Here is a 25,855-nt window from a genome sequence, read left to right on the forward strand (position 1 = left end):
ATATATTTCATATATTTTATTTTAAAATATCTATAGCCTACAGCTTACAGCTACAACAAATTTAACTACAACAAAAGTCTTTGCAGAAGAATTTTACAGTAACAACTTTACAGCTACAATCGATTTATCTACAGCTAAACATCTACAGCTAAATTTTTAAAGCCAGAGTCGACCCAATCATCACCTAATAATAAGAAACAGTGGAAAGAACAGAGTGTTAAGGAGAGGGTTACTTGTAAGTCAAGGCACTTCCCACTTTGGGATGAGAGTCTGCCCTAACTATTTTGGCTAAACAGGCTCTTTATGTAATGGCAAGATCAAACAAAGTAAGACAGAGATATTGTAATGGCAAGAGCTACCATTTAATGTGTGTTCTTTTTATCAAGAGCCGAACAAACCCAATCACGTATGAATTTTTCATCAAATAAGAGTAACAAGGTCACAAGCATCAAATGGAACACATAACAGCTACACTAGACATCTTGCACCAAGATATCAAAATACATGTTAATATCAAGAATAAATAGAAATAAAAAAATGAAGATATAAAATGTGTAATAATTAAGCAGAAAATAAAGACTCTTAGATTGTGTAATTGTTGTTATTAAAATCATCAAGATCATATCCTTTCAGCTTTCAGCTTGCAGCATATTCAACTTTCCCCTTCAGTGTCTGCAGCTCTCTCATTCTGCAAAATTCATCAGAAAGGTCAAACATGAAAAGATCATCATCTCTAAAACATGTCAGAGACTAACACTCTAGTAATATTAGAAAAACTTAAATCACAAAAACATATTCCAACCTTGCAAGTTCTGTACGCCTTTTAGCTTCATCAGCCAAACTCTGAAGTTCCGTTGCACCATTTCTCTCATACATTGGCTTTTGACTTGTCTTTAAACCATGCCGTGTACGCTTCTAGTGGCTCCCCACCATCCGACTAAAGACTGATTGTTCAGATTTAATCCTACTATATAAAAGTTACTAATTTTAAGGCTTCTTAAGAGTGCCACATAGGACAAAATATTCTCCACCAATCAAACTGTCATGTCATAGCGAATGTTTAGATGATGGGTCTCGAACCATCCAAACCCATCAAAATAGTCAGCCCATTGTATAACTTATAGCTTCCTTTTCTTTAGTCTACTTGCCTCAGACGTCTCCAGCGACTCCAAAACTGTTCGTCTACCCAACTTCACCGGTATAACTCCTACGACTACAACAATGGCACTTCAATGCTCCATTATAACTCATCAAGTAAAGACTCTTTGTACCTCTCCACATCCCTCCTCTCAATCTCTTGCCCAGTTCCTTAAATTTGATTTGTCATAAAAAGTCAGTGCATCAGATAGTTTTTGAAATTCAAATAATACTAGGTGTTTTCCTGCACCATGTGCAGCATAAAGTTTTTAAAACTTAAATTATATTTAGAATGAAATTTATTAATATTATATATTTATTATTTTGACTAATATTTAATATAAAGTTGATTATTTTTGCGACTATAATGTTTGCTATTGTGATCAACACCTTTTTACAGTACTCTGTTTGTATCTTTTTTTATTAGTCATCTTCCTGTTCTTTTTTTTCTTTTTGGTAAAATGATTTAAAAAAAAAAGACTGAAGCTAAAATTAATCTTTTTGTTCTTGATCATTCACGTTATCTTCAAAGTCAATAACATGGCCAACGTAAATTATCGACGTTGAGATTTCAGCTTTTCTGATTTTTACTATTCTAATGTTTCAATATAATTTACATATTCTCTTTGTTTTATAATATAATGGTTTAAAAGTATTTTTTTGTTTCACTATATAAATTGTTTTTTTTTTGGTAGGGAAATTGTTTTTATATTTCAATGTAACTTTATATTTATTGGATATAGTATGACCAATTAAATTATGTAAATTATTGTGTAATTGATTAAATTTATATATTAAATGACAGTTTTCTAAAGTAATAACTTTTAATAATTACATATTTTAATTAAAATTGATTACATTTTGAAACAGATAGAGTAATCTATAAACTAACTCTATATAGATATGATGACAAAATTGTAAAGAGGTCTCATCTTGAATTTCTCTCATTCTGTGCATTCCTAATTGGGAGGAGATAATCAACATCTAATTTTATGTTACTCTCAGTATATTAGAAATGGTCGAACCGTAAACCAATTAAGGATGATGTAAGGAAGTCATAAAGATGTATTTTCAGTTATCACAAATATAGAATCAATTGATAACAACTTAATTATGTCCAGCGTAGGACAACATAGAAGAGTTTTCATACCTTCTAATATTATAATATCTCACTATATTAGTGGTTAAATCAGTTTTTTCTAGCACAAATACTCACTCCATTCTTAGAGTTTAAGCTTTTCTATCTGATGATATTAGTAATTTGATCCAAAAAAAAAGAAAAAAACGGGCGAACTGTACATTATAATTGGAGAAAGAAAACAAACAAAAATAAACCGAAGACTTAAGGTATATGAAACAAAAATTGGAAATATCAATTCTCTGCAATTAAATAATAATGCGATAAAATTGTAAAAATACAAAATAAAACAAAAAAATACACAGAAAAAAGATTTGGTAAAATAAAATCATAATATAATTTCCATAATTGATAGTGCTCAGCTACACTAAAAAGTCTAAATTGACAACATACACAGTTTTATTTACATCTTTAAACCTATTATCTAATTAAAATGATTCTAAAAAAAGTGCCAGCACGAAGAGTTAAAAATATACTATAAAATATAATACATAACGTTAAAAATACAATCATTGATCACTAAAAAATCATGTTAGTAGTAATAAAAATGAAATGACAACACATTTATTAAAAGCATAGAACGACACGCAATAAGGTGTTATTAAATATACAAATTACAAATTAAATATGCTCAACGCAAACACACATAAAAATGAGACATCATATTTAGATATATTTAAATAAATAATTTTAAATATATTATATTCTTGATAATTTTAAAATTACTTAAAAAGAAACTAAATTATTAAAAAAATAATATACAAATAAAACTAAAGCAATATTTTGTAACGTCAAAATAATAAATGAATAAGAAATATAGTATGTTAATAAAATAGATTTTAGATTTTAAAGACTTCTAATTCATGTAATATTACAAAATTCAAAATTTGTTTATTACAATTAATATTTTACATTAGATATATTAAAACAATATTCTAGATCGATATTCAATTGTCAGTTTTTAACTATTACACTTAAAAAAATATTATTAAGTACACTTTTGTTTTGAAAAAGAGGTTTTATATTTTAAGTAGGTTATTGGAGTACTTTTTCTTTTCGTAAATTTATTCGAGATGAGATTCTGATCTTTTAAGCTAAGATAATTTGTGTTCTATACATAATTATATATTTTTTACATAACTCTAAAATTTTGGACTTGATTCTTCATATTTTATTAGTTAATTGTGTTACATATAATAGAAATATTTACTTCAAACTAAAAATATAAGAAAATTAAATTTAAAAATTAGTTATATATAATTTAATATAGAAAAATTCACATACAAATAAAAATGATAAATGTAAAAAATTTAAATATATTATCCGCGCGTAGCGCGGAGAAAGGATCTAGTGGATATAATTGAGAATCGAATCCGATGGACTGGTAGCATAGTTTGTGATAGTTAAGCATAGTTCATATTCATAATGTCTGCGCCGACTCCTAAGTAAACCAGAGGATGAAGTGTATTAATTTCCCATGTAAACAATAAAGAGTGTTAAAAGGAGAGGGTTGGTGTTACCTTCGGGTTTGATCTGGATTCCGGCGGATTCGTAGTAACCTGGGATCTGATCCGTCAATATGGTTAACAAAGTTTGATTAATACTTACCAGGCCCAGTTCAGTTACATACCCTTTTGCACTCTTGCATTGGTGACAAATGCGTATATGTTTTGTTTCACATTAAAGATAGAAAACATGTTGTGATGTACAGATAGAAACTCAACTTCTGAAGTTGGAATAGAAGAAGAAAGAGCTGAGTTGTTGTTCTGATAAACTGACTCAGGTTCTAGTTCTTCAGGGTTCGAACAAAAAACAATCAAATATGAATTTTTCATCAAATAAGAGTAACAAAGTTACAAGCATAAAGTGAAAGATAACAACAACCATTAGACATTTTGATCATCCACCAAGATATCATAATGAATGTCAATATCAAGAAGATTAATAATACAAAAATAGAAAGAAAAAGATGAAGATATACAAATGAATTAAGCAAAACAATTAAAAGACTATTAGATGAGCAGCTGTGACAGTTTCTGATGCAGTCTCTTATGATTATTATAATAAAATAAACTAATAAAAAAAAGAGACAAATAATTGATGAGAACCATTTGTTTCTCAATTTGTTGAGATACTCAACCACCATTTGCTTTATTTCCTTTGGTTAATCTTTTTCTTTATTTTAAACTTCAACTACAAAACAAAACTCTACTAATATTATATTTGTGAGATGCTTTGAATGGGTATCTATCTACCAATACTGCTGCTATTAGATTGTATAGTTGTTGTTGTTAACATCATCAGGATCATATCCTTTCAACTTTGCAGCTGATTCAACTTTCCCTTTCAATGTCTGAAGCTCTCTCATTCTGCAAAGTTCATCAAGAAGTCCAACATAAGAGATCATCATCTCTGAAACATAACATGTCAGAGACTAACACTCTCTAGTAACATATACATATTAGAGAATGTTATCACAAAAAATATTCCAACCTTGCAAGTTCTGCTCGCCTTTTAGCTTCAATCAGCCAAACTGCTAAGTTTCGTTGCACCATTTCTCTCATGCATTGGCTTTTGACCTGTCTCTAAACCATGCTGTGTACGCGTCTCGGAGGCCCAAGCAGCCATACGTTCGTCTTTCCCAAAATTATTCTTGCCATTGAGTGCAGTCTGACAACAAATCACAGTTCTTGTTAGACCATTGTCATTGTGAAGTAACAAGTTTCAAAGTGACTGCGAGATGTATACAAACCCTTTGCTCAACCATTCGGTTCCATGATTTGCCACTTAGTGCATAGCGGACTAAGAACTTGATAGGATCAAGTAACATGTATGTTACTATGTTGAACACCCATATAACTCCAGTCCAACCCCATCCAATGCTTCTTATTCCAGCAAAAGGCCATGTTGCCATTGCTGCTATCACCGATGCAACCTTGTAAAAGTAGTACACATATACTATTAACAGTTCTATAAGAAAAATACCATATGATATATCACTAAAACAATTTTTGTTCAAGAAATAGCACACAAGAGAATTTTTTTCTTCTTAAAATAGCATTAATTCAAAGTTTTTGTTTAGTTAGAGTTTAGTTATTAGGGTATAGAATCTGGAATAGTTTATTATTTTACTTTAAAAGTAGTGCTATTTTGGCACAAAACATTTTGTGTTATCTAAAGGGTTTGCTCTTACTATAAAAGAAGCAGGTATTTGTAATTAAGGGAATGAGATAGAAGAGTAAAATCTCCCTTACCAGCTGAGCAATGAGGAAAGCAATGACAAGAAGGAAACCAGGACGTTCAACAAATGACCAGCTTCTTGAACGTGTCACAAAGATCAACGCTTGACTGATGGTACTGACTTGAAGGTACACAGCAGAAGCCATCTGTTCATTCAAATTTGCAGCTACTGCCTTGTCTCTCATGTTGAAATGATGCTGGTTGAAGTTTCTCACATCGAAAATATTCTACCACAAAAAAGAAGCTACTATTGTGATGTATAGTTAAGAGTCAAGATCAATAAAAGAGATAATGTATATAAGCTTACATGGAAGAAGTTAGTTTCATATGCTGCCCAGAAAAATACAACGGTCATGATAGCCAAGTAAGCTCCAAGGACAACACCAGTTGCGAAAATCTCCTTCAGTTTCCAACAATCTGGAGTTGGAGATGGCTTGACTCTGTCTTTTGATATGGTCATTATAGTACCTTTTCAACAAGAGTGTAAACTTAGCAGAAAATAACCTTAATTAAGCTGAATCATAGTAAAGTTTAGCAGTCACTAACCATCATTAAGGATTGCAATAACAAGAACCATGAATGGAGGGAAGTCAAACTCCCAGAACACACACAGAAGCATGAAACACATCTGTAACACAGAGACATTTTTAAAATGTGTTATCAGATGGTGAATAAGACTTTAGTATACGGTGTAGAAACTTACCACAATACGTATAGTGATAGAAACAGCATATATCTGTAGAATGAATCAAACAAAGGATTCATTTCAAACTTTATCACGTTACAAGTCAATGAAGCTGAAGCATTTTATGGTACCGTGTAATTTTTCATTCTCTGGAAGATGGCACGGCTAGTCAAGACAGCACTGACGATAACACTTAGACCAGGTTCTGTTAAGACAATATCAGAAGCACTACGAGCAGCATCAGTAGCATCATCTACAGCTATTCCAATATCAGCTTTCTTCAGTGCAGGTGCATCATTCACTCCATCACCAGTCATACCACATATGTGGTTTCTGGACTGTAATCTCTTTACAATCTCGTACTTGTGCTCTAAAAAACAGGACAAAAGAGTGTTTTGTCAGATATTTTTTGAAGATATAAATAATAGCCCTGCGGATTTGAACCGAACCAGCCGAAATGAACCAAAACTTTGGTTTTTGGTTTAGTTCCTGTTTGAGTTTGGAGGGCTTTTGAAAATGATTTCGGTTTTTGGTTAGTTCGTTTAAACAAAACAATGATCAATTTATCTGACTTAACCGAAGTAACCAAACTGGTTTAACCGAACTAACCAAAAAATATCTGAATTTTAAATAAATAAATCGCAATCTAATTCAAACCCAAAAATTTGGTTAGTTTTGGAATTTAACCAAAACACCGAAACAAACCAAACCAAATTTTTGGTTTAACTTTGGTGGAATTGTTGCCGGATAGGAACTAACCGAAACCAAAAATACCCAACCCGGATAGACCGAAGTATCCGAAACTGCAGGGCTAATATTACAAATGTTGTAAAGCGTACCAGGAAAGACTCCTGCAAAGCCATCTGCGTTCTCAATAAGTTCATCGATGGATATTGTTTCTGTGTGGTTATCAGAGAGTAAAGATGAAGATGGGTACATGTTTGTTCCCATTCCAAGTCTTCTTCCGGTTTCTTTAGCAATCGCAAGCTGGTCACCTGAAAGTATTATGATGTTTTGAATCCAAAGTCATCGAGTATGAGTTAAAGACAAGACATGCTTCATACCTGTGATCATTTTGACACTGACACCAAGATGAAGTGCTCGCTCAATAGTTTGTGCACTGTCATGACGAGGAGGATCAAACAGAGGAAGAAGAGCTACAAAGTCCCAAGGACCACCTTCACCTTTAACATCACCATCTGGGACTTGCTATTATGGAATGTGAAGACATCCTATTAAAAGCAAGTTTACACATTACTTGTAAAACAAGTTAGGTATGTCTAACCTGATATGCCAATCCTAGGGATCTTAAGCCACGTTCTGCGAACTTGTCTATTTTAGCATGTACCTTCTCCTTGATCTCTAACTTGTTGTGTGCCATATCCAAAATCTTGAGAACAAGAAGAAGAAACAAAATCCTTGATTTCAGCAAACAATAAGTGAATCTAAGGTATCTATTTATGGAAAGTTTATAATTACCTCTTCAGGCGCTCCTTTGCTCACTCGATGCATTTTGCCTTCTCCATCAAGGTAGGTTAGTGCAGTTCTTCTATTAGCTGGACTAAAAGGAAGAAAATGGAGTTCTTTGATTCCAGCACGTGCCTAAATACAAACTATCAGATCAATGCATCATCACAGCTTAGTGGAAGTTGAGTCTTTAGTCCATACCTCTTTAGGATCTGACAACATGGAAACGATTGCAGTATCAATAGCATCTTGATTCTCTAAACGTGCAGCTCTTGCAGCCATAAGCACAGCCATATCTTTGTCAATCCCTTTCTTGAAAATCTGTAACACAAGAGATGAAAGTGCTATAGTGACATCAAGATAAGTAGAATGTGAGCAAAGATGCAAACCTCGATGAGATTCTTGTCCACGGTGAGCTTGTTAAGCGTGAGAGTACCAGTTTTATCACTGCACAGAACATCCATGCCAGCCATTTCTTCAATGGCTGTCATTCTTTTTGTTATAGCACCCTGACGTGGATTACAAGTAAGGTCATTATCCAAAGACAACAAACGTTAAGTGACTCTTGTCTTAAAGAGTTGTGTTTGACCTGTTGAGACAAGCGATGAGCACCAATAGCCATTGTGACAGAGAGAACAGTAGGCATTGCAATGGGGATTCCACCAATCAGTAAGACAAGAAGATTATCGATACCAACACGGTATGCTCTCTTTTGGAGACCGTATATAACAACAATTTCAATGGCCATTCCTACTGCAATGGTGCAGATACAGAAGTTTCCTATTGATGTCAAAACCTGGAGATCAAATACACAAAGTTTTTACCAACGTTCTAAAAGTTGGTCTAGATGGCGCCTAGACCGCAAATTGGCTATAGCCGGAATAACTTTTTTAAAAATTCTATTTATGCAACTCGAATCAGTTTAAATCGTTTTAAATTGGTTAAAATTGATCTAAATTGATCCAAATTGGTCTAAATCAATCTAAACTGGTATGAATCTGTTAAATTGCCGCCTAACAATTTCTTGACCGTGGGTTTATACTATAGTTCTTGAACTCTCAAAACCTTTGAAAAGTTTGAAGAAACAAACCTTCTGGAAGTGACCAACATGGGTAGTACTGTCCACAAGATGAGCAGCCTTTCCAAAGAAAGTGTGGACACCAGTGGCTATAACAACTGCTTCAATTTCACCTTGCTTGCAAGTTGAACCAGAGAATACTGATGAACCGGGGTTTTTGGTTACTGGAAGAGACTCACCTGTAAGTGCTGACTGGAGAAAAGATTAACCTATTCCAAGATTAGTGGCAAGAAAGCTACTTAGCTATAACATTATCCAGAAGCAGAACTTGCCTGGTCAATCTTTAAAGGGTCTCCTTCAAGTAGCCGAGCATCAGCAGGAATAATATCTCCAAGTTTGATACTAACTATATCTCCTGGAACCAACTCAGATGCATCTATCTCGTTCCATTTCTTGTCACGGATGGCCTAAAACAATTTGATTAATAAGATAAGCTACTACCATCACATTTCTATATGAAAGCAACCAAAAAAAGGAGAAAAATACCTTGGCTTTAGGGGCTAGTTGAGCCATGAGAGCAGCTGCTGCATTTCCTGCATTGTTTTCTTCTACAAAACTGATGGTTGAGTTTATCAAAAGTAAGACCACAATACCCACAAAGTCATGATAATCCGGTGGCTTCCCCTGAACATGTGAGACAAATTAGTTTCATCAGAATCTTGAAGAACATGAATGATGAGAGGGAAGAAAAGACGTACTCCTCCATGTGCAAGACCAATAGCCATGAGGGCTGCAACTTCCATGACCCATGAAAGTGGATTCCACATGAACCCCAAGAACTTGAGTATCTTACTCTCCTGCATAACCAAAGAAAATGAGCCATCAACATAACTGAAAGAAAGAGAGAGAGATTGTTGTAAACCTTTTTCTCCTCAAGTTTGTTGTAACCAAACAAGGTAAGACGCTCCTGCACTTCCTTGGAGGTCAAGCCTTCTTTAGTGCATTTGAGATGTTGAAAAACTTCTTCAACGGGTACATTTTCCTGCAAGGCATTGATCCATATAAAAAGCTATCAGAACCAAAAAAAATGGCGAGGAACAAAAAATACATACAAGATCAATGCTCTCTGTGGTAATAGACTTGAGAGCTTCTATATCCGTCATTTCTAACTTCCTTTTTGCTTGAACCGGAAAGTTACTAAAACTCAGTTAAGGAATCTGCAATGGCAAGTTTTTATATTCATCAGTAAGGGAATACCACACTTTCCTTGTTCCTCAAGACATTACATGGCAACCTTTTTTAAATCAATAAGCATCTCTTCTACATGTATATTCATGCAGACGTGAATCACGTACGAGAAATGTACAATAAACACATACCTAAAATCGAAAAACCTTTACCAAAACATCACCTTCAATAGATTTGACCTTCGCAAAAGGAAAGAGGACAAGCTTTGAAAACCAAGGGAAAACGTGTAATGCAAGCAACAACAAAAAAAGAGAAGACAAGAGGGTTCTATATAATAACAAGTTCAAAGAATTGCCGGGCAGATTAACCAAATGCAGAATAAAGCTGAATAATTCAACTCGTTTATTCATCTTGACATCATATATTTACCAGAAATTAATAAAAATAATATTGAAAGAGATATGTGAGAATGAATATTCATTTTCCAATATAGAAAGGATATACAAAGAGTCGTAGCCTCTCTACCGGCGTTACGGTAGTAACAATTCTAAACTAAACCTATTATTTCTTCTATTTTATCAACATGTTACCTCCTTAAGAATCCTATAGATGGTAACTCGTGCTCCTAGCAATCAGGAGAAGAATGTTTTTCAAAAGTCAATAGAATCTCATGACTAAGATGTTGATTTCACCGATGTTTAAGGTCATTGACACTGCTTTTGCCTATTGAAAATGTTAAGAGGGACACACAAAAACACACACACACGTCAAAAAATTCAATCAAAATTCCTTATTTTGCCCTCCTCAAGGTTGCCTTATTCGCAATTATTTAGCACACACAAAGGGTTCTATTCTTAGAACGTGTAAGAAAAAAAATCTCTATAATAAACAATGCAGGATAGTGGTAATCCATAATGTTGGGATTGTTTCTTGACGATAATCAGGATATTACGAGATCATTAAGAGCTTAAACACCGTCCATTACAGTAAAATCAATAATTAAAATAAATAAGAAGTTTTAACCATATATAAATCTTCAGGTAAGAACCATTTAGTGGACACCAACAATTTAGCCGGACGTCCTTTCGAAAAGTTTCTTATTGTCTACTTAGGTTTTTTAGATCAAGAATTCATGGCCTTCTTAACTAAGAAAGGTATTAGAGTTAGAGTGAAATTGTGTTGCACCAACCGGGGCTTCTAGCTCTAGTGGTAAAGAGCTTACAGCTGTGAGTACCGCCAGAGTTCGAATCCTGGCCACTGGAGAATTAACATTTCGGCATCGCCAGGGACAGAGGACCGACACGTGGCAACACATGACTAGTCTGGATCACTTCTGTGAGGCCATGATACCTCTGTATAATTCAAAAAAAAAAAAAAAAAAACTGTGTTGCACCTTGTTCGAGTGACATCATGCAGATTAGCCAAGAAGTATCTACATGCATCAATAATCTCAAAATCTTTATAAAAACAAAGCCTTGCATGGTCTTGTAGTTTCTTTCCCACTGAAATCTTCAGCTTCTGATTTTGGAGCTATAGATTCTAGTCTGAACCCAAGTGTGATTGTTCGGTACCAGTCGTGAACTGGTCAGTGGAGCAAACTTCTTTAGCCCTTCAATATAAATGATACATGCACGCATGTCGTTAGAAATAAAGAAAAGGGTAATTAAGCCAATCATGAGGTTTATATTTTCAAGTAGACAAGTAGTACATCCGTACGCTCTGTAGAGAGACTTACTGTACGCTACTTGAAGAGGCTTTGTCTAAGAAATAAAAACCAAGTACAAGTTAGCCTAGATTGGTCTGAAGACTCTGAACTTAGAAAAAAAACATAAAAGAAGAATTCTACAATTCTGTGCATGAATTTTCTAACTAGAATCATTTCTCCCTTTTGTAAAAGAAGTTGTATTCGTATTTTGTTATGATTCAATTTCCTTAATTATAAGAAAAGTCACATATAGTGAATTGAAATGAGCGCGCATAAGTGTTATCTTCTATAATTTGGTAGTTCTGCCGACCAAGTAACTTTGCAAAACAAGAGTTTGGCAGATTCGAAGAAGCATTCAAAAATCCATTTAAAGAGCACAAGAATTATATGCTCTTTGATTTTGTTGTGGGGTCAGTTGTACAGGCGATGATGATGGGACTTTTGGCCTTTAGGACAAAGTTTATCGGTAAAGAAAATAGAAAGCTAAAAAGAGAAACAAAAGGAAAAAATGCATGTGGTTTGGTTCTGTTCGAAAAAGACTTGTTCAAAGAAAGGAAAGTAACACTTTTCACCGTTTTCAGCTTCAGTTTTTCACCATCCTGCCGTTTCAGTTTCCACTTTCGGTGATGCCTTCCTTTTCCTCCTGGTCTTTGACCTTAGCTCAGAAGCCTCAGATCCACGACCCTTTTGTTTCTTTGCTGCTTCCCAACAATTTTAAAAATAATTATCATTGAAATAGCTATCTCCTTATTAAATTATTTAATCACACGTTCAAAGTGTCTTTTAGTGTTAGCGAGTAGTATAATACAAGCTCATCAGTGAATTATCTTATAAACCGTAGTATTGTAATGTAGGTTCTTCTGGTAACGGTTAATATTTGTGTCAGAAAATGTCGAATTATTTTTTTAATCTAAGGTTTTAACAAATAAACCGAAAGGTAATGACAGTCACTAACTCGTTTTTATCAGTCGAGGAAAACAATATTTTAATATATTTTTGTCGGTTATGTTTTTTTAATTTTCCGATAAATATGAGAAAAATGAGTACAGTGTTTAGTGTCGAATGGAAAAATATACGCACACTCTCTCTCTCTTTCTCTTTTGAATAATGCAGTGCCGACTTGAGCTCCACGCGCCACCGTAACGAAGATAACTGAAGTGAGAGAAAAAAACATGGGATGCGCGGCGTCGAAACTCGACAGCGAGGACACTGTACGGCGGTGCAAAGATCGCCGCCGTCTGATGAAAGAAGCCGTCTACGCTCGCCACCACCTAGCCGCCGCTCACGCCGATTACTGCCGATCGCTTCGTCTAACCGGATCCGCTCTCTCCTCTTTCGCCGCCGGCGAGCCTCTCTCCGTATCCGATCAAACTCCCTCAGTATTCCTCAATCCTCCTCCTCAAGAACAGTCTCCGGCCAATCATACCCCTCCACGTGTCACTCCTCTTCTAAAGCTGAAGCAGGCTCCTCCGATCACCTCTAACCGACGGAGGAAACAGCAACACAAGCCTAAGGTGCCTCATATACTCTCGGACTCGAGCCCTCCTTCGTCTTCTCCGATGAGTCAGAGATCCAATTTCTACCAGAACTCGACTTACTCCGCTACTCCCTCCCACGCCTCCTCCGTCTGGAACTGGGAGAACTTCTACCCTCCGTCTCCTCCTGACTCCGAGTTCTTCGATAAGAAGGCTCAAGAGAGGAGACAGAAACAGAAGCCAGATAATAATCCGTTTAGCCATGATACCGAGTCGGAGAAGTCAGAGTATGACTTCTTCGACTCGAGTATGAAGAAGAATAAGAAGCAGTTTGAATCAGTGAACAGTACTGTAGATGAAGAGGAGGCTGAGGAGGAGGAGACGGAGACGGAAAGAGAGGAAGTGCATTGTAGTGAATGGGACGTTCACGATCACTACAGCACTACTAGCTCCTCTGAGGAGGAGGAGGACGAAGAGGGAGATGACAATATGGAGTCAGTTTCAGAGGTAGGGACACGTAATTTGATGAGTCATCGCCATTACCATCACCAAGAACCTTCACCAATGCCGCAAGAATACGGCATTGGTGTTGGAAAAGAAATATATCATGATAAAGCTGATGATGCCACCGGTGGAGGAGAGATGGAGATGGAGATGGTGGTTAGGCATAGAGATTTGAAAGAGATTGCTGATTCCATCAAGGAGAATTTCGACAAGGCGGCGGCGGCGGGCGATCAAGTGTCTCAGATGCTTGAGTTAGGCAGAGCTCAGCTTGATCGGAGTTTCGGACAGTTGAAGAGTGAGTTTATTGTTCTGTTTCTTTGATAAATTGTGAGTTTAAGTTTGATTTGGTTTTTGTTTTTCCATTTTAGAAACTGTGATTCATTCGAGTAGCTTACTAAGCAGCCTGAGCTCGACATGGACCTCGAAGCCGCCCTTGGCAGTTAAGTACAGGCTTGACACGACGGCGTTGGATCAACCAAACAGTGTCAAGTCTCTTTGTTCCACCCTTGACCGTCTCTTGGCATGGGAGAAGAAGCTCTACGAAGAAATCAAGGTTCTAAATCAAAGCCTACTTGTGATGAATTTTCACCAACTGAGATCTGATAAGTGATGAATCTTTCCTTTTTAAGGCTAGAGAAGGTGTGAAGATTGAGCATGAGAAGAAGTTATCACAACTCCAAAGCCAAGAGTATAAAGGAGAGGATGAAGCTAAGCTAGACAAGACAAAGGCCTCTATAACGAGGTTACAGTCACTCATCATTGTTACATCTCAAGCTGTTACTACCACGTCTACCGCTATCATCAGTCTTCGTGATACCGACCTTGTTCCTCAACTCGTTGAGCTTTGTCATGGGTACGCTTCCTCTGCTGCTTGATCAAAAAGGTTTTCTTGAATTTGACGTTTTTGGCAAGGAATCTTTATTTACCCCATTTGGTTTCTTAAAGTCAGTGTTGCATTCACTTCCACCTACTTTCCATATCTTTCAAAGAATCTTGTGGACTCAATAAGTAGGTGAACAGTTATGAAGCCATGCTTTTTAGAATTTTGTGGTCCTTGGTAATGATATATGCATATGGTAGGGTCCCTTACCTTTCTTATCTAGTGCTACAGTTTAGTTTTTGGATCCTTTTATAAAGTTTTATAGCTTATCCTGTCAAAGTAACTACTAAACTGCTCAAATTGGTAACTATGTCTCAAAGCTAAGTGGCAATGATCGTATAATATATAGTTTCATCAGATGTAAATATCTTTTGGTTACTAAAAGCTGAGAGGCATTATTAATCTGTGTGTTTTATTCACATGATGCAGCTTTATGTACATGTGGAAAGCCATGCACCAATACCACGAGACACAGAACAGCATCGTAGAGCAAGTTCGAGGGCTCATCAACAGATCAAGCAAAGGCGAGTCAACCTCTGAGCTACACCGACAAGCGACACGCGACTTAGAATCAGCCGTCTCTTCTTGGCACTCAAGTTTCACTCACGTGATCAAGTTCCAGCGTGACTTCATACACTCGGTTCACGCGTGGTTCAAACTAACACTTCTCCCCGTTTGCCACGAAGACGCTGCAGTTAAAGAGCCAACGGATGCTTACGCCTTCTGCGACGAGTGGAAACTCGCTCTCGACCGTGTTCCCGACACGGTCGCATCAGAAGCCATCAAAAGCTTCATCAACGTGGTCCACGTGATATCCGCGAAGCAAGCGGATGAACACAAGATTAAGAAGAGAACCGATTCAGCATCAAAGGAGCTGGAGAAGAAAGCTTCATCTCTCAGAAACCTAGAGAGGAAGTACTACCAGTCCTACTCAATGGTCGGTGTCGGTATACCAGATTCAGGACCTGAGCACATGTTAGACGCTAGAGACCCGCTAAGCGATAAGAAATCGGAGCTTGAGGTTTGCAGAAGGAGAGTGGAGGAAGAGATGGTGAAGCATTCGAAGGCAATAGAAGTGACGAGAGCGATGACTTTGAATAACTTGCAGACAGGGTTGCCTGGTGTGTTCCAAGCTTTAACAAGTTTCTCTGCTTTGTTCATGGAGTCTCTTCAAACGGTTTGCACTCGCTCATACTCTATCAAATAGGACATTATATTGTATAATGTATACATAGCAGCTTCTTCAATTCTTATAATTTTTTAAGTACTTTGTGAGGGAAGGGTAATAATAATCTACTAGGTTAAGATCCGCGCCTTGCGCGGAATGAACATTATATATATAAACTATTTTATATATTATATGTTTATAGCATATTATGAAATAATAAATATATATTGAATAATTAAAAAGTCATTATCTACTACTTATATAATAAAATTGGTGCAAACATATAAATAAATTTAATAAATCGAATTTTTCTATTTGATATGATATATAATTAAATTTAAATGATAGTAAAATGGTATATGTTAATATTAATATTTATTAGATGATGTTTTTTGCTCATATTTTTTTTATCATTTGTATATATTATAGCAAAAAGTCTAAATTAGTGATAACAAAATTTTCACTGTGGGAATAATGGTTTAAGTAATTTATAATATTTTAAAAAATTAAGTTGTCAATATTTTTTCAAAATTTTTATCAAAAAAATGTTCAAAGTAAATTTCAAAATTACGATATTTATATATTTTTATATAGCATATAGTTTAATTTAAAATGATACATATATTTATATATATTTTATTTTTGATACTTATTAAATGAGACTTTCAACTTATATTACTTTTCAGTTATTTATATCATGTCATAACAAAAGTTTTAAATCATAGATTACAAAAAAACTTTTAACAATTTTAGTAATTTATACTCGTTTTTAAAAATTCAAAATATAATATATAAATAATTTTTTAAATTTTTATGGTTACTATGATTGTTTAATTTATTTTAATAGCTTAAAATTAAATAAATATAATTATAATACACACTTATTTTTATCAAATCTTTATTATTCAAAATCATTAATTATCATATATACTTTAGCCACATTAGGCAATTCCGTAATCTTATTTAAGGAAATAATGAATCACATTAATAATACATTTATTGTGGTTTAATAAAAAGTTTATTATATATTTAAATGGACCAACTTATTTCTCTAAGGATTCTAAGAATCATTTTAGTGATGACACGTGGCTACAAAATAATGTTGCAATGCTTCTCAAATAATATATAGAGGATGTTGTAGTTGTCTCTACTTAATTTAAGCTCCCAAGTGGGTTGTTGTGGGGGTCCCTCTCCATCGGATTCTTACGAGTCTGACAACTCTTCACTTCTTGTCTGAAAGTGAAACATGATTTGGTGTTGTCAACCCGAATCTTCATGTGTGCCCCTTCCAAAACTCAATAGACAGGATCTCTCTCCCATGTCATTAATGATCTTTAATTCTTAATTCAATATTATCATTACAAAACATGTTATTGCCTGGTGTTATCCCAGTGGTTCTTTGTCCAAAACTGAAGGGTGAGTTGGTGACAGCTACACAGGTGAGAATATGAAGGCTAGTTTAGCAGCAATGGTATCAAGATCTTCCTTGAGCTGCGGATCTTCTGGTCCTTTCATCGACCATTGTTCCAGTCTGATGTTTATGTCGTTTAGTATCAGATCTCCATCTTCTTCGCAGTGAAGTTGAATCATGCGGTCGATGCATTTGACCAAGTACTTGCTGGACCTTAGCTTAAACTGGTTGATAAACTCATGTGCGTCCTCTTCAGCTTCAAAGCTCGATGCACACATACTCTCCAGAGTGTCGGTTAAGTTGAAAACAAGGCGTGTGCCTTCAACAGCCTCCTCCTTGGTTATTTCATTTGACTGCAACATGGATGTTTTAGAGCTTCCCTTTGCTTGTTTGAATCCGTTAAACCGCAACTTCTTGACGGCTAGATGCTTCCCAGTTGCAGCATAGTGCAGTACCAGCTCATACTCTTCGTCTGTTACTGTATATGGAGAGCATATCAGTACACCAACCACCACTCTTCTTACCAACAGATTGTTTTGCATGTTATCTAGTTCACAAGAAAATGAATTGGTGATCTTGTTGTGAAACTCTCTGACCAGGTCATCCACAATACTGGAAGCTGGTTTCTTTCTCTTGCCAGTTGTAGTCTCACTACGACGTAACATCTCTGAGACTCTGATGAGAGACTTAGTTAGTGATTCTTGAATGGTTCCACTCGCAGGGTTCAGGATCCAAGCAATGTATGTTGCCGCAGCAACGGAGAGGCCTTCCACACCACATGGCGGTATAATGTTACTCACTTGTGAATGTGAGGCGTATCTATGGTGAATGTTCTCTAACGAACTTCCTCCAGAGAAGAGCATAGCTGAAGCAAAGTAAAACCAATCTGGGAAGTTAATAGCCAAAGCCCTGCAAGAAGACACAACATAAAAATCACACACACATCAAACATGTGGGAATCAATTTGCATTGTCATGTTAAGTTACCATTCGGTTTTGTCATCTAATGCTTGGACTTTTATTGGAGTAGGCTTGCAACTATGAGCTAACGTTACTAGGGAGTTGGAGGTGAGAGGACCAGCCAAGATTCTCAGAAACTGACACTGGTGAGGAAAGTATGCGTCAGAGAATGGTAACATGGAAGCTAGTTCCATAGGTATACCCCACAACGTTGGTCTTGAAACTGTATCCACCACTGCAGAGACCAAAGCGGCGAGTAAGTCAAACACTGAAGCAAGTCCCCTGCCGTTAAGAACGAAAGCGCAATTAGTAAGAAATAAAGACAGAAAGCTAGAGATGTGACACGAATTTGATAGGAACACTCACGTAAGCAAAAACCACTTATGTAAGAGAGCTCTGGCGTTAATGAACATAGAAGGAGAAAGCGCTAAGCAGACGACGACATCGCGCCACTCTCCCCTCTCGAAGAGCTCCTTGTTTAGACAAAGGAAAGGCCTCTCCACCAAATCTTTCAAGATTCTTGAAACGTCTTCCTTCAACGACAATGGATCTTGATACCAGAACAGGATCCTGGTCATAAAAAAAAAGTGTCAGACCGGTCTACCATTTTTGTCTGAAACAAGAGAGCAACAACATGCTTCAGTTTCACAAATGCTAGGGACAAGAGGTTAAACCTCAGAGGTATCTTGTCGTTCTCTATAGATGATTCTCTCGGTAAGTAAGCAAGGAGCTTAGACACAACCATGTTTCTTCCACCAGCTAACTTTCTAGATGTTGAAGCTGCTGATCTCACTACAGCTTGGAACAGCAAAGTAGCTAGTCTTCCTACAAACAGTTCCAAGCAAGTAACCAAAAATAATAAACTTAAAGATAAAAAGCTAAAATCAAACCCACCATTTACCCCCAACTTATCAATAATGTCTTTAGAGATTTCAATCAACTCCTCAGAGCAATGAGGTAAACTCAAGCTCCCAAACTGTAAAGCTTCATCATTGTGATACCTTATCACCTTACAACTGCTTGAACATGATAAGACGGATACAATAGTCTTCACCAGAAACTCAACCACCGAATCAAAAACCTGAGAGACGACGCACAATGTAAACAAACAGCGTAAAGATCGAGACTTTAAGAGACAATGCACTAACCTGAGGTGCCTTGAAGCACATTAGAGACACCGTCGCGTCCAAAACGCTAAACCCAGAATCCTCGCCGTTGGTGTCGAGAGTTAGCGACCGGTTAAGCTCCGAGATAGCTCGTCCCATAGAGGAAGAAGACTCGTTTAGTTCTTCTTCGATGGCTCGGTTTCCGTTCTCGAGGCGGTATGAGAGCGCGGCTAAGAGGTCGCCGACGGCAGACGGGGAGGACATCGGAGAAGTGAGAAGAGTCGCCGGCGGTTACAGTTAACTTGGGATCACTACAAGACCGGTAATAGTAATGTTTCTACTCCATATCATTTAACCGGTTAAGCAATTTGCTATGGCCCATTAATAAGCAATAAGCCCAAGCCCAATTAACATTGAGGCTTCTTAATCTTGTGATTCTTGTGACAATAAGTCTCTCCATTTCATAGTAATGAATTTTCTACCTCTTTCTTGCTGATTCATAAAGAATTTTTAAATATTTTATTAACTAATAAATACATATTGTAGATATCAAAAATATAAAAAGAAATTTACCTACACATTTTGTTGACAGTAATTACACTTTTGGATTGTTTTGTTTAATGTGTGAAAATTATTTTTAAAAAAATTATCCTTGTAAGAATTCTTATAAAAATTATCCTTGTAAGAATTCTTATAAAAATTATCCTTGTCAGAATTCTTTTTAATGTGTGAAAATTCTTTTTAAAAAAATTATCCTTGTAAGAATTCTTATAAAAATTATCTTTGAGAAAACATAGGGGTTGATTGGTAATTGCTGTAGGTGCTATCCAAAGCCCTATTTATTTCTAAAGCACCAAATTCAGAGCAATCAAGCTTTAAATTTTTTTAAAAAACCACAGTTCTTAAAAAAACCTACGTACAAGTACTCTGCAGAGCCAAATATTTAAAACAATTTTTTAGTGATTTTCATAAAATTCTACAGCAATAAAATATAAAACCAGATTTTTTTTTACAGCAAAATTTTTAAAGGTACAGCCATTACCAATCGGACCATAGGATTTTTTTTTTGTATTTGTATACAGATTTTTGAGTCTGAGTTTGATCTCTGTCTCTCTCTCTCGATATATATAAATAATACATAAGTTTTGTCAACTCCTCTGCACCCACTGCTTCGTAGGTTTTCTTGGATCTTGAGGATTCTGCTTCCTCCTGTTGACGTTACTATGTCCCCGACCTCCTCGGCCTCTGCCTCTCCCTCTCCTGTTGTTGGAGCTGCTGGAGTTTGTCTCTGATTCAGCGTCTTTGTATTGTTCCACTTGTTGTCCTTGTTCCTGAGCTTCTTCTTGGTTTGATGAAGATGATGCAGGAGCTGGTGGAGGAGGAAGATACATACCGGGAACAACCGATATGTTTTTCTTTGGTTGAACCAGACCACCCTGCTCTTCCTGCGTCTTTAGAATAGCCTCAAACCGCTCTCTTCTCATGTTCTCTGACTCTGACTGGAGCACTGGGTCTTGGACCTCACCAGAATCCTGTTTGGTCATAAAGCATGAAAGCTAGAATCAATACAAAAAAAAATGATCAGAAGTTAATGGCTGACTCACCTGTTGAGATGACTGAGTTGCACCGACTAAGCCGAGAACATGTTCAATATCACTCGCATGAACAACTTTGCGGCACACTGGACAGTTTCCCAAGCTTTTATCTACTGATCCAGAGTTACCTGCAACACTTAATTTTATTTAAAATTATACTTAATTTTATTTAAAATTATTTCATTGAACTCCCTCTTCATTTCCAGTTTCCATCAAAAAACACGTTATCTCACCATTCACTGAATCAGCTTCTTTCTCTGTGTGAAGCCAGTTCCACCACCTAATGATGCACTCACTGATCACTTGAAAATAAACAACCATTAGACACCTTAAAATATTGGGAAATATAAATGATTTTGTAACAGAGAGGTCAACGATTCTTTTACCAGTGGAAACAATGAAAGCAAGACATGAGCTTCATAAAGGGCATTTGATCACTCTCTCCATCCTCAGGGAATAACGGATACAAACACAGTGGACAGTCACCATCCGGATGATTCATTATCGTCAGCCTCTCTACTGCTTCCTACAAACATACATATGTTTGTTATCCTAACATGAGAGCCTAATCTTACATATACTATTAGTGATTTAAACAAGAAAATGAATTTTAAAAATTCTTCTTACCTCACAAAGTGCAACTAGCATTAGAGAAGATGATAGTTCCAAAGATTTCTCTTGCACAAAACCCATCAAAAGCTTTTGCCTTTCCTCATCAAGACCCTTAGACTCAATCAAACTAATCTCCGGCGGCTCGTCTGGATACTGTAACAACAAAAAGGAAGATCCTTTTTAGCTAAACAAGGCATCCAATGATTCTCACTAGAACACTGAAACCAAACAGTACCTTAGGACCAGCTTGTATTCTCACAACAGCTTCCACAAACTGCAGGTAAGCATTACCACAATGTCATCAAATAACATAAAAATCAAAACTTTTGCATCCACTTCAGCTTTAAAGCTTTTTTACGACCGACCCAATACACCGAAAAAGCCAAAGACACTAATCTGAGAATCTCCAATGCGTAAAGTTTCGATTTTTAAAAGAAGCAAAACCTGCTGAGAAGAGATCTCGGCGGTGCGGGGCTTGATGTGGAGGTGAAGATGAGGAGGATACGAATCCACTATGACGGCTTCATCGCCGTAAACTGCTTCTACAGCTTCCATCTCCATCGCCACCTCTTCCTCTGTCATTTTTTGGTCAGCGGACAGCGAAGAGACGGCGAAGCGGAGGGAGGGATGTCCGAAGCAGAGCAGAAGAAAAAATTTCCGTAATTTATTATTCCTTTTCGCCACGTATTATTCATTTATTTATAGACTATTTTCTATTTTGTTTGAACGACCCCCATATTATATCAATACTACTGAATTCGACCAATTTTGATCATTCCTGCTCAAATTCACCCTCTCACAACTGTTCAAATTATTTTGACTAATCATACAATTATTCTGTATTACACAACTTAACTACATCTACATTCAAATTAGGACACATCATCGTCATCATTAGAAATTTGTGTAGGTATATATTCATTTCTACCGACTTTTTTTAGGATTAGCCATATTATATACATATAGATGATGACTCTCTAACCATAATCTAACGCTTTTTTTGGAGAAAATGATATTTCGCATTTTTTTACTAATCATAAAATTATACTGAATTACACAACTAAACTATATTTGCATTCAAATTAGGACACAACATCATCATCAATAGAAAATTTTGTCGGCATATATATATCCATTTTTATTGAGTTTTAAGCATTAACAGTATAATACACACAGAAATGATTACTCCATATCATAATCTATAACGTTTTCTTTTTGTATATAATCCAGGTACCGTTGACAAATGGGGCGTTGTTGTTCAACTTAAAAGTATACGAAGACCAAGTAAATGAACAATATTTATCGGCTGAAAACGTAAATAAAAAACGGCTAAAAACGTAAATAAAAAAGGATACACGATTTAAATTTAAAAAAAAAAAAACAATAACGGAGTGAAGTTTAACGGCGAATCTACCGACCGAACCGAGAAGATGAGGCGGAGCCGTATTAACAGAGCTTGCCGGAGAAAACTATTATCACCGCTGATTTACCGTAGACTGTAAGTAATTCGATACGGTGCTGCAAATTCACCTTCTTTGTTGTGAATTATCACCATCTTCACACACTGTTCTTCTTCTTGACTGTATCAATGAATTTTATAGATTTTTGTACGATTTATCTCGTCTTTATCAAGAGAAACAAGAAACATCATTTGCAATTAGACAAGTAATTATGCTTATTATGTAACATATAGACAAAGTACATTTCACTTGCATACAATCTCTTCTGTAATAATTCTAGTGGTTTCATAACAATACATATACTAATTAATAATACATTTTTGGCAACTTACTTAGGTTCCACGTAATCCAACACAACACCATCTTCAGAACTTGTTCTTCTTGACTGTATCAATGAATCTCTGCTTTGTAAGATCGTTTCTTGAGATATACTCAAGAAAATCGTTAAAGCTGAAATCTCCGTAAGCAGCTGGTTTCTCTTCATTCACGAGCTGAGGTGCTGGACTTATCTTCTTGTTCATTGGCAAGCTGTGAAGGCTCGCGAAAGAGAGGCGGTTGACATCTTTGTTCACTGTTACTCGATGAACCACGCTCTTGTATACGCCATTGCTCATCACTTCTACTTGATCTCCAAGCTGCACTATCAGAGCTCCTTCTATGTACGGCACGCAGACCCAGTTGTTGTTTTTGTCTTTTATCTGAAGCCCCTGGCTGCTTTGGAGTAAGATGGTCAGTGAGCTAAAGTCAGAGTGTGGTGGCATCCCCAAGGCTATCTCGGGTTCTGGACACGCTGGGTAGCAGTTCACGGCCATGACTTGTGACCCTTCTTCGATCTCTTCCTGTAAGTAACTTTTCTCCAGGCCTAGACTCTCTGAGATAGCTTCCATTAGTTGCTTATGTAACACATGCGTTGCTTCTGAGTATTTCCCCACTTTTTCCCTGATAGTATAAGAGGATAGGTCACATCAATTCTAAGTTCTAGATAGGTTTACGAGTTGTGAAACATCTACGGAGCAATAGGATATTTCTACTGTTGTGACGGACTAGAGCCAAATGTCCATCACTAAATGTCCAATTCCTCGCTTAGTATGATATTGAGGAGAAGCCTTCCCCAAAAAAAAATTTGTGAGGGCTTATTCCCAAAACGGACAATGTCATACTAAGCGAAGGGTTGGACATCTGGTAATGAATCTATTAGAGCATTTGGTCCAAAGAAGGGCATCTGGTCCGTCAGATCTACCCATAAAATGTGAACAAGTTTTGTTTGATATTCATATAGTGAAGTTGGCCTAGGTATGTTTACTTACTTGTAACATGGAGGGTTGGATGGCCAGAGATCAATCCACTTTGAGAGAGGATGGGAGTAATGCTTGATGAAGTCTCTCCAGTAATGAACACTGTCTGTTGAATGGTTTATGCTGGTGCCATATCTTACTGGCGTATGAACATCATCGGAAACCAGAAGCATCTTCTCATCGGCTGGTAAGTCAAAGAACCTTGTAGCTGCATCAAGTGCATCTTTCACCACTGAAGATGATATTCCATGGTTTGTAACCTGTTGAGTTAGCAAGTTTTGGATCAGAGTTATGTACTTGAATAAGAGGGATATAAATGATATTAGTGTAGTGTGTTTTAATGAAACAGAGCAGCATACATGACATTAGAATAAAGAAAAAGATAAGCATGTCCACATGGCTACTTACTTTTATCCTCAATAAAAACAGAAACTAAGGACTGTCTTTTTCATTTAAATCTTTTTGATAAGGACTTAGTTGATTGGTGGAAATACAAACCAAAAAAACTGAACTCATAAGTCTCTCTATACAACACATGGCCTAAATCTAATGAATATAACACTTTTGGATTGTAATTGTTCATGAATCTAAGTTACATAACTTGTCACGTGTCTTACCTAACCATACATGTGTAGTTTATATAGCTGAAAACAAGAATATTACCTGAAAGAAACCAAACTCCTTGCAAGCCATTTCAATCTCATGGATGACACTGGGTCGAAGCAGAGGATCATGTAAGAAGGAGAGATCAATGACAGGAAGATTGATGCTACCAGTGCCAATGCTTGGACTGAGAACTGGTCGTTGTGAAGGCGGAAGAATGTAACGGGTAGGCACGTGAGGGACACCTGACTCAGTGAGTGCCATAGCACTAGTAAAGCAATCACCAAGCACATTTTTATTTGTTTCCTCCATTGCTTTTTGCTAGAATCTGTTTTGGTACTTTAGGATCTCACCTTGTCTTCCTACTTATAGTAAGCAAGCATGCAAAGCGTGTTTTTATATACACATGAAGATAACCTGGTCTTTATTTTAAAAGGTCATTGTTTCTTCTCTTCTATTTGAAAACGGTTTTGGAAACTACCGGCTTGTGTTCATATACATAAACATTAAATGAATGGTTAGATACTTCATTCAAATAAAGAATTCTCATTTGCTTTTTTGAGTTGCCACATCAGAGCTTGAAAGGTATTTGTGAAAGGTGTATGACTAGTTGCATTTTTTGCTTTTTAGATTAAACTATTATTATATGAAAAGAGTCATCATGTTAACAGATTCTTATTTTTTTTCATTTTTAATAGGAAACCATAAACATCTCCTTTTTTGTGCATATACGTCATCAGGAAGGTCGAGAATTGGTACAAGTTCATGGAGATCATTACACTACTATATGTGTAATGTTGTCTTTTCTAGTGAGTAATGGGTTTTGGATTTATATGAAGGTGAACTTGGGCTTATCTGTATTTGGCTCAATCAATTAGGTAGGGTGATTTCTTTTGGATGAATGATAAAAGTGATGATTTGTTTTCTTGTGCATCAGGGAACAAAGAAGATAAAGAGAGAGAGAGTGGTGAGATTCAATGGAAGGAGAAATATGGAAATGCAAAAAAAAATAAAGAAAAAAATAATAAGTGGTGACAAGTTGAGAGACAAATACAACTTGGTGGCTCCAATTATATGTCTTCACTCCTTGTTACATAATGAACCTTGAGGGTCTCTCTTCTAAAACGTGTTGACTTTGGCTTATGTCGGCACTGGACCCGCAAATGAACTTTTAAGATAATGGGCTTAGGCTAAACAAGGGCTGGACAA

General features: G+C 36.2%; 4 protein-coding genes, 1 long non-coding RNA gene and 1 pseudogene across 9 annotated transcripts; 2 read left to right on the plus strand and 4 right to left on the minus strand.

Annotated features, from left to right (window-relative positions):
• Positions 1-3,148: 3,148 nt before the first annotated feature.
• On the minus strand, positions 3,149-11,410 carry LOC103862889 (annotated as a pseudogene).
• A 1,198-nt stretch (positions 11,411-12,608) lies between these two features.
• LOC103862890 (nitrate regulatory gene2 protein) lies at positions 12,609-16,929 on the plus strand. Its single transcript, XM_009140595.3, has 5 exons — positions 12,609-13,852; positions 13,926-14,110; positions 14,187-14,410; positions 14,867-15,733; positions 16,739-16,929. Exons 1-4 carry the CDS (start codon positions 12,751-12,753, stop codon positions 15,642-15,644), a joined length of 2,289 nt encoding a protein of 762 aa, XP_009138843.1. The 5' UTR covers positions 12,609-12,750; the 3' UTR covers positions 15,645-15,733; positions 16,739-16,929.
• LOC103862891 lies at positions 16,929-19,807 on the minus strand. 2 transcript variants are annotated; one of them, XM_009140597.2, is made up of 6 exons: positions 19,124-19,807; positions 18,870-19,056; positions 18,650-18,800; positions 18,342-18,545; positions 18,003-18,257; positions 16,929-17,925 (listed from the first exon to the last, which is right to left on the minus strand). In XM_009140597.2, exons 1-6 carry the CDS (start codon positions 19,343-19,345, stop codon positions 17,037-17,039), a joined length of 1,908 nt encoding a protein of 635 aa, XP_009138845.1. In that variant the 5' UTR covers positions 19,346-19,807; the 3' UTR covers positions 16,929-17,036. The 2 variants fall into 2 exon arrangements, with proteins under 2 accessions (XP_009138845.1, XP_009138844.1); XM_009140596.2 differs by having other exon boundaries at positions 18,650-19,056.
• Positions 19,808-20,044: 237 nt separating this feature from the next.
• On the minus strand, positions 20,045-21,985 carry LOC103862892 (E3 ubiquitin-protein ligase RNF25). Of its 4 annotated transcripts, none has more exons than XM_033290033.1 (7): positions 21,733-21,985; positions 21,524-21,562; positions 21,304-21,441; positions 21,063-21,202; positions 20,920-20,971; positions 20,686-20,799; positions 20,045-20,637 (listed from the first exon to the last, which is right to left on the minus strand). In XM_033290033.1, the coding sequence occupies exons 1-7, from the start codon at positions 21,868-21,870 to the stop codon at positions 20,230-20,232; spliced, it is 1,029 nt and encodes a 342-aa protein (XP_033145924.1). In that variant the 5' UTR covers positions 21,871-21,985; the 3' UTR covers positions 20,045-20,229. The 4 variants fall into 4 exon arrangements, with proteins under 4 accessions (XP_033145924.1, XP_033145923.1, XP_033145925.1 ...); XM_033290032.1 differs by having other exon boundaries at positions 20,686-20,804; positions 20,910-20,971; positions 21,733-21,984; XM_033290034.1 differs by having other exon boundaries at positions 20,067-20,613; positions 21,733-21,984.
• A 960-nt stretch (positions 21,986-22,945) lies between these two features.
• On the minus strand, positions 22,946-25,015 carry LOC103862894 (flavanone 3-dioxygenase 3). Its single transcript, XM_009140600.3, has 3 exons — positions 24,707-25,015; positions 24,056-24,303; positions 22,946-23,687 (listed from the first exon to the last, which is right to left on the minus strand). Exons 1-3 carry the CDS (start codon positions 24,956-24,958, stop codon positions 23,114-23,116), a joined length of 1,074 nt encoding a protein of 357 aa, XP_009138848.1. The 5' UTR covers positions 24,959-25,015; the 3' UTR covers positions 22,946-23,113.
• On the plus strand, positions 24,033-25,754 carry LOC117133557. Its single transcript, XR_004457436.1, has 3 exons — positions 24,033-24,230; positions 24,679-25,485; positions 25,584-25,754. It is a non-coding gene; the product is annotated as an uncharacterized LOC117133557 (long non-coding RNA).
• Positions 25,755-25,855: the final 101 nt, after the last annotated feature.

This window comes from Brassica rapa, chromosome A04, assembly GCF_000309985.2.
Source record: "Brassica rapa cultivar Chiifu-401-42 chromosome A04, CAAS_Brap_v3.01, whole genome shotgun sequence".
Classification (NCBI taxonomy): domain Eukaryota; kingdom Viridiplantae; phylum Streptophyta; class Magnoliopsida; order Brassicales; family Brassicaceae; genus Brassica; species Brassica rapa.

Excerpts from the sequence above, each read along its gene's own strand:
- LOC103862890 (XM_009140595.3), top strand. The coding sequence starts at position 12,751 with ATGGGATGCGCGGCGTCGAAACTCGACAGCGAGGACACTGTACGGCGG. Across the intron at positions 13,853-13,925 it reads GAGTTTCGGACAGTTGAAGA|AAACTGTGATTCATTCGAGT; the intron begins GTGAGTTTATTG and ends TTTCCATTTTAG. Across the intron at positions 14,111-14,186 it reads AGCTCTACGAAGAAATCAAG|GCTAGAGAAGGTGTGAAGAT; the intron begins GTTCTAAATCAA and ends TTCCTTTTTAAG.
- LOC103862891 (XM_009140596.2), bottom strand. The coding sequence starts at position 19,345 with ATGTCCTCCCCGTCTGCCGTCGGCGACCTCTTAGCCGCGCTCTCATAC. Across the intron at positions 19,057-19,123 it reads TGTGCTTCAAGGCACCTCAG|GTTTTTGATTCGGTGGTTGA; the intron begins GTTAGTGCATTG and ends GTCGTCTCTCAG. Across the intron at positions 18,258-18,341 it reads CATAAGTGGTTTTTGCTTAC|GGGACTTGCTTCAGTGTTTG; the intron begins GTGAGTGTTCCT and ends TCTTAACGGCAG.
- LOC103862892 (XM_033290032.1), bottom strand. The coding sequence starts at position 21,870 with ATGACAGAGGAAGAGGTGGCGATGGAGATGGAAGCTGTAGAAGCAGTT. Across the intron at positions 21,563-21,732 it reads CCGAGATCTCTTCTCAGCAG|TTTGTGGAAGCTGTTGTGAG; the intron begins GTTTTGCTTCTT and ends GCTTACCTGCAG. Across the intron at positions 21,442-21,523 it reads GAATACAAGCTGGTCCTAAG|TATCCAGACGAGCCGCCGGA; the intron begins GTACTGTTTGGT and ends TTGTTGTTACAG.
- LOC103862894 (XM_009140600.3), bottom strand. The coding sequence starts at position 24,958 with ATGGAGGAAACAAATAAAAATGTGCTTGGTGATTGCTTTACTAGTGCT. Across the intron at positions 24,304-24,706 it reads AGGAGTTTGGTTTCTTTCAG|GTTACAAACCATGGAATATC; the intron begins GTAATATTCTTG and ends CTAACTCAACAG. Across the intron at positions 23,688-24,055 it reads TCCAACCCTCCATGTTACAA|GGAAAAAGTGGGGAAATACT; the intron begins GTAAGTAAACAT and ends TTATACTATCAG.